The sequence below is a fragment of the Mirounga angustirostris genome, unplaced genomic scaffold, assembly GCF_029215605.1.
Source record: "Mirounga angustirostris isolate CCGP_5_RB_7025 unplaced genomic scaffold, mMirAng1.0.hap1 SCAF_9, whole genome shotgun sequence".
NCBI classification, from domain to species: Eukaryota; Metazoa; Chordata; class Mammalia; order Carnivora; family Phocidae; genus Mirounga; species Mirounga angustirostris.
In genome coordinates this window covers 31,664,509-31,671,571 of record NW_026991717.1, presented here as the reverse complement: position 1 = coordinate 31,671,571, position 7,063 = coordinate 31,664,509, and the positions used below count along the sequence as shown (strand labels likewise).

General features: G+C 48.4%; 1 protein-coding gene across 1 annotated transcript; it reads right to left on the bottom strand.

The window, feature by feature from the left end:
* Nucleotides 1-5,843: 5,843 nt before the first annotated feature.
* Nucleotides 5,844-7,045, bottom strand: IMP3 (IMP U3 small nucleolar ribonucleoprotein 3). Its single transcript, XM_045899655.2, has one exon. It carries the CDS (start codon nucleotides 6,932-6,934, stop codon nucleotides 6,380-6,382), a length of 555 nt encoding a protein of 184 aa, XP_045755611.1. The 5' UTR covers nucleotides 6,935-7,045; the 3' UTR covers nucleotides 5,844-6,379.
* Between the last annotated feature and the right edge of the window lie 18 nt (nucleotides 7,046-7,063).

The following is a 7,063-nucleotide window of genomic DNA, read 5'->3' as shown; positions in this document are numbered from 1 at the left end:
TCTAATTTCTTCTCTGCCTCTTTTTAAATGTTGACTGCACTCTTTCATATCCTCTCCTCCAAATCAAAAACTTTCAGAGCAGAAACTAGGGGCCACCTGGTTCCGCCTCCTCCTATTACAGACAGGAGAGGGAGTGAGGTCCAGCCCAGGAGGATATGCCCCAAGTCATGCTTTAAGTCATCAGCAGAGCTGGCCCCTGCTTCTCTTGCTTTCTGCCCATGCTTGCGTGCAGCCAGTCCAGCCTCTGCCCCCTCAGTTTTGGGGAGATGATTTCACATTGTCCCAGTGCTTGCTGTATGCCAAGCACTGGACTAGGCACAAGGCTCGTGCTTCTCAAAATGTGACCAACAGCACCATACGATCCAGCAAGTGCACTACTGGGTATTTATCCCAAAGATACAAATGTAGGGATCCAGAGTGGTACGTGCACCCTGATGTTTATAGCAGCAATGTCCACAAAAGCCAAATTTTGGAAAGAGCCAAGATGTCCATCGACAGAAGAATGGATAAAGAAGATGTGGTATAGGGGTGCCTGGGTGGCTCAGTCGTTAAGCGTCTGCCTTCAGCTCAGATCATGATCCCAGGGTCCTGGGATCGAGCCTCTCGTCAGGCTCCCTGCTCTGCGGGGAGCCTGCTTCTCCTTCTCCCACTCCCCCCTGCTTGTGTTCCCTCTCTCGCTGTCTCTCTCTCTCTGTCAAATAAATAAATAAAATCTTAAAAAAAAAAAAAGATGTGGTATATATATACAATGGGATATTATGCAGCCATCAAAAGGAATGAGATTTTTGCCATTTGCAACGACGTGGATGGAACTGGAGGGTGTTATGCTGAGCAAAATAAATCAATCAGAGAAAGACATGTATCATATGACCTCACTGATATGAGGAATTCTTAATCTCAGGAAACAAACTGAGGGTTGCTGGAGTGGTGGGGGTTGGGAGGGCTGGGGTGGCTGGGTGAAAGACACTGGGGAGGGTATGTGCTATGGTGAGCGCTGTGAATTGTGCAATACTGTTGAATCACAGATCTGTACCTCTGAAACAAATAATACAATATATGTTACATGTTTAAAAAAAAAAGAGCAGGACAGGAAGAATGAAGGGGGGGAATCAGAGGGGGAGATGAACCATGAGAGACGATGGACTCTGAAAAACAAACTGAGGGTTCTAGAGGGGAGGGGGGTGGGGGATGGGTTAGCCTGGTGATGGGTATTAAAGAGGGCACGTCCTGCATGGAGCACTGGGTGTTATACACAAACAATGAATCATGGAACACTACATCAAAAACTAATGATGCAATGTATGGTGGTTAACAATAAAAAATTAAAAAAAAAATGTGACCAGCAGCACCTCAGGCCCACTCCAGACTTGAGTCAGAAACCTGGAGGGGATGGGCTATCTTGCTATAATAATGTTATTTTTTAAAGATTTATTTGAGAGAGAGAGTGTGTGTGTGTGCACATGTGTGCACACACACACATGCGTGAGGTGGGGGAGGGCCAGAGGGAGAGAAAGGGAGAGAGAGAGGGGAATCTTAGACTCCCTATTGAGTGCGGAGCTCCACTCAGGGCTCCATCTCACGACCCTGAGATCATGACCTGAGCCGAAACCAAGAGTCTGACACTTAACCGACTGTGCCACCCAGACGCCCCTACAATTTTTTAAAAAAATTTTAAATGTTTTATTTATTTATTCATGAGAGTCAGAGAGAGAGAGAGAGAGAGAGGCAGAGGCAGAGGGAGAAGCAGGCTCCCCGCCTAGCAGGGAGCCCGATGCGGGACTTGATTCCAGGACCCTGGGATCATGACCTGAGCCGAAGGCAGACGCTTAATCATCTGAGCCACCCAGGCGCCCCGCCCCTACAATTTTTAATGGTTGTGTTTCCTCATAAGGCTATCCAATAATTTAACCAGTCCACTTGGGACACATTTTCAATTTTTCCCTATTATTCTGTATTAAAAATACTGTGATGAAGATCCCCGTAGTTAATTTTCTGCAAAGACCAATAATTATGCTAAACTCTTAAAAGTGACATTTCTATGTCAGAGGGTATATAAATGTTTTTTTTTTTTAAGATTTTATCCATTTATTTGACAGACAGAGAGAGAGGGAACACAAGCAGGAGGAGTGGGAGAGGGAGAAGCAGGCTCCCCAGCGAGCAAGGAGCCTGATGCAGGCAGGGCTCGATCCCAGGACCCCGGGATTGTGACCTGAGCCGAGGCAGACGCTTAACGACTGAGCCACCCAGGCGCCCCAATGTATTTTTTTAAAAAAGATTTTATTTATTTATTTGAGAGAGAGAGAGAGAGAGAGAGAGAGAGAGAGAGCACGAGCAGGAGGGGCAGAGGGACAAGCAGACTCCCTGATGAGCAGAGAGCACGACACAGGGCTCCATCTCAGGATGCTGGGATCATGACCTGACTGAGCCACCCAGGTGCCCCATATATAATGTATGTTTTTAGGGTTCTTTTTATTTTTATTTATTTGAGAGGGTGCATGGGGAGAGCACAGAGGGAGAGTGAGAGGGAGAAGCAGACTCCTGCTGAGCAGAGAGCCCGATGCGGGGCTCAATCCCAGGACACCGAGATCATGACCTGAGTGGAAGGCAGACACTCAACTGACTGAGCCACCCAGGAGCCCCTAAGGTTCTTGATACACATTGTAAAATTGCTCTGAGAGGTCGCACCAATTTTCTTTCTTGCCCCTGTGTATACACATTTTTTTCATATTAGGCTTTTTTGTTGTAACATGTCTAGCTCCCTGACTTTCTTTTGTGGCCTGAGGAGGGAGGGGAAGGAGGAGCTAAGCTTTAAGGTTTTAACACATGCCGGGAGCTCCTCTAAGCTTTGTAGGAATTAAACCATTTAATCCTTTTCTTAATTTTTAATGTCAGTACTATTATTACCCACTCCCATTTTTTTCACTTTTTAAAAATTGTGGGGGCGGGGTGCCTGGGTGGCTCAGTCGTTAAGCGTCTGCCTTCGGCTCAGGTCATGATCCCAGGGTCCTGGGATCGAGCCCCACATCGGGCTCCCTGCTTGGCAGGAAGCCTGCTTCTCCCTCTCCCACTCCCCCTGCTTGTGTTCCCTCTCTCGCTGTGTCTCTCACTGTGTCTCTCTCTACCAAATAAATATAATCTTTAAAAAAAAAAAAAAATTGTGGGGGCACCAGGCCAGCTCAGTCAGTAGGGCTTGACTCTTGATCTCAAGAGTTGTGAGTTTGAGCCCCACGCTGGGTGTAGAGATTACTTAAATCACTAAATAAAACTTAAAAAAAAATTGTGGTAAAATATGTGTAACGCCTGGGTGGCTCAGTCGTTGGGCATCTGCCTTGGGGATCCCTACTCTGCGGGAGGCCTGCTTCTTCCTCTCCCACTCCCCCTGCTTGTGTTCCCTCTCTTGCTGTCTCTCTCTCTGTCAAATACATAAATAAAATCTTTAAAAAAAAATGTGTAACATAAAATTTGCGATTTTAGCTATTTAAAAAATTAATTTATTTTATTTTTAAGATTTTATCTATTTATTTGAGAGACAGAGCACAAGCACAAGCAGGGGGAACGGGAGAGGGAGAGGGAGAAGCAGACTCCCCCTGGGCAGGGAGCCCAACGTGGGTCTTGATCCCAGGACTCTGGGATCATGACCTGAGCCAAAGGCAGATGCCCAGCTGACTGAGCCACCTAGGCACCCCCATTTTAGCCATTTTTAAGTGCACAACTGAGTGGTGTTAATTACATTCACAACGTTGTACAACCATTACCATAATCTATTTCCAAAATTTTTTTCTCACCCCAAATGGAAATTCTGTACCTGTTGAGCAATAGTTCCCCATTCTTTTCCCCTACTCTATATTACCAGATATTTGTAATATAGAAAATGGAGGCACATAAGAGGCTAAGAAAAATGGTCAATATTACACAGCTAGTTAAGCCTAGAAGTCCTGATTCAGAGCACATAGTCTAGTTCTAGAACTTGCCTTCTGAATCTTGCATAGGTTTTGTTTTTGTTTTTTAAGTTTTTAAAAAAGTTTTTTTAAAGATTTTCAGAGTGCAGAGCGTTCATGCAAGAGACAGCAAGAGTGAGTGGGAGGGGAGGCAGAGGGAGAGAGAAGCAGACTCCCCACTAAGCAGGGAGCCAGACGCGGGGCTCAATCCCAGGATCATGACCTGAGCCAAAGGCAGACGCTTAACCGACTGAGCCACCGAGGCGCCCAAGTTTTTAAATAACTTTTGGTAAGTTATTTCTTTCATACCTTACTCCCAAAGAAAGACAGACTTTTCTAACGAATCTTGGATTTTATTCCCAAGTTCCTAAACCCAGTTTCCTTCAAGAGAACTTTGAAGTTGTATGTTTGGTCTATCGATGCAGGCTCCAACTACTCCAAAGGGCCAATCTACCTGCCTTGCCCTGTGGGATCTGGGTAGGAGCCAGAGGTGGCTTTTAGAGCACCAACTTCTCCATGAAATCCCCAATCCTGGGAGCCCTGAGAACATTCCTCAAATGGGCAGAGAATGTGCCCAGCCACCAGAGCTGAGGAGTAGAATTTTCTCTCCTTCCACTTCTAAAGGAACGGCATTGAAAAGAACATGGCCTTGGGGCGCCTGGGTGGCTCAGTCATTAAGCGCCTGCCTTTGGCTCAGGTCATGATCCCAGGGTCCTAGGATCGAGCCCCTCATCGGGCTCCCTGCTTGGCAGGAAGCCTGCTTCTCCCTCTCCCACTCCCCTGCTTGTGTTCCCTCTCTCACTGTGTCTGTCAAATAGATAAAAAATCTTTAAAAAAAAAAAAAAAGAACATGGCCTTTAGAGCCACATAAGCCTGGACTTGAACCTCAACCTTGGACAAAGTTCTTGTTTCAGTTATTTCCCAAACTGAAAAGACAGGGATAACACCACCTACCTTGCAGAGTTGTTGGGAAGAGCAAATGGCAGCCTAACACGTAGGGTCTCAGTGAGTGTTAAGCCTTGGCAGCTCAAAGCCTGCTCCTTGCTCAACCTTTATATAGCATCTTGCTGGGGACCAATGCCATTGCTTGGTGCTACTTCTCTGCTGGGTTAGAAACTCAAATTCAGGGATTCTCTCTAAAGCCCTACATATCTCAAGGGCTGTCTGTGCCAATGCTGACAGTCTCTTAAAGGGAGCATGATACCAGCTCCGCCACTTATTGGCTATGCAATCTTGGGCAGTTTGATCCATCTCTGCCTCAGTTCCCTCATCTGAAAAGCAGAGGATAATTGGATTCCCCACTTCTTAGCATTGTTGGGAGGATTAAACAGATTAATGCACTTATAACTGTGCCAGACATATAGTAGAGGCATTTGCTATTACCATCCAGTGTCCCCTTCCCTTGTTTCTCTACCAGATGCTGCCTTTCACCTGGGGTAATGGAGAAGGCACATGTAAAAGCCAATCCATTGGTCTTGGCATCCTACTTTTTCTCCTTGTGTAAAAAGAGGTAGTCTCCCTATTCTCCCAATTGCCTACCACGAACATGTTTCCAGGAACCTCCTGGGCCACTTCCAACCGCTAGATGGCCAAGCTACAGGGTGATTATTTCCTTAGGCTAGCAAACAGCAAACACTTCAGCCCTCTAATATGGTATTTCCTGGGGCTGGAATGTCAACAGGAAGTCCTGTGGGGAAGAGCTCTGCCAAAACACTCATTCCGAGGAAGGGATTGGTAAACTGACTAATTTGCCCAGCCCTGTACAACATCCTGCAACCTCCACATGCCCCCCTGTGGCAGGCCTCACCCACAGGCAGGTCGCTCCTGACCTTATTCTTTTCTACTGGGTTCTTGGGCCAAGGAGCCCAGATGTGAACCTATATGAGAAAACCAGACAGACAAAAATTTGCACATACAAAGCAGCTGGACCATTTACTGGCATTAGGAAGTCTTCCTTTAGGCAAGGGAGGGCACCCACAACACTACAGTCTCACCCATTTTATGAAAACTTGAGACCAAATTCTCCATCGTCTGTACACAGCGTAATCACAAAACCAGAGCAAGTATTCGAATTAAACACACTGACCCAAACCATCCTGCTATAAAATAAAGAGAAAGCCAAGGGGAAGGGGTGGGGAGCAAAGTTCCTTCACACTACCATGTTTCAGGCACATAATCTAACAATTCCGTAGTGCAGCACAAAACTGCTTCCCAGTGTCTCTTAAATAAGTCATTTAATTATCAATAGTCCAAGGACTAACAAAAGTTCATGGAAAACGGCCGTACCCTTTGGCTCTGTGCGTGGCCTGCGGCTGAGGGGCCAAGTTCTTAAGAACCAAAGCCTGGCTGACACACTCTCGGGGAGAGCGCCCTCTCAGTATCTCAAACACCAGGTCTCAGCTTTCCCATCTATGAAATACAGCCGTGGCTGGGACGACCCGCTAGGCCTCCAGATCGAAGTCATCGCGCTCCTCATTGTATTCCAGTACGTGGCGCTTGATCTTGGACGAGTCAACCCAGGTGACGAAGTCCTCCATGCTGCGCGTGACAAGGAAGGCGGGGTCGGTGACCACGTCGGGGCCCACGCGCACGTGGCCCTGTTCCACGAAGGCCACGGCGGCCTGGAGGTGCTGCGCCATACGCAGCCTCAGGAGCACGGTGGGCAGTCGGCGGCGGCAGAAGGACGAGGCCGTGACGAAGTCGCAGAGCTCGAGCGAGCCGCGCGTGGGCACCAGGCCGAGAGCGTACAACTTGTCCAGCAGTGCGGCCGAGGCGCGCACGCGAAACGGGTCGCGCTCGGGTAGGTCGCGCAGGCGCCGCGCCAGCTCGCGCACGGCCCGGCTCAGCTGGTTGTAGCGCGTGTAGTCCTCCCGCCGCTGCAGCCGATAACGCCGCAACACGCGCAGCTCGTGCAGGTTGTGGTCAGTGACCTCCCAGTTCAGGAAATCCACCTGCTTCAGCAGCTTCTGCTCGTGGAACTTAAGCTTCCGCACCATGATGGTGGCTCCCGGGGCGGCAAAACCCCAGGCTAAGAGCGCGTACTAGCGGCTGGGCGACTTCCGTCGTCTCCGAGCGCGAAGATCAGGCCGGGGGACCCTGGGCCAATGAGAGAAAGGCTCAGGGCC

Coding starts and splice junctions, on each gene's coding strand:
- IMP3 (XM_045899655.2), bottom strand. CDS start 6,934: ATGGTGCGGAAGCTTAAGTTCCACGAGCAGAAGCTGCTGAAGCAGGTG.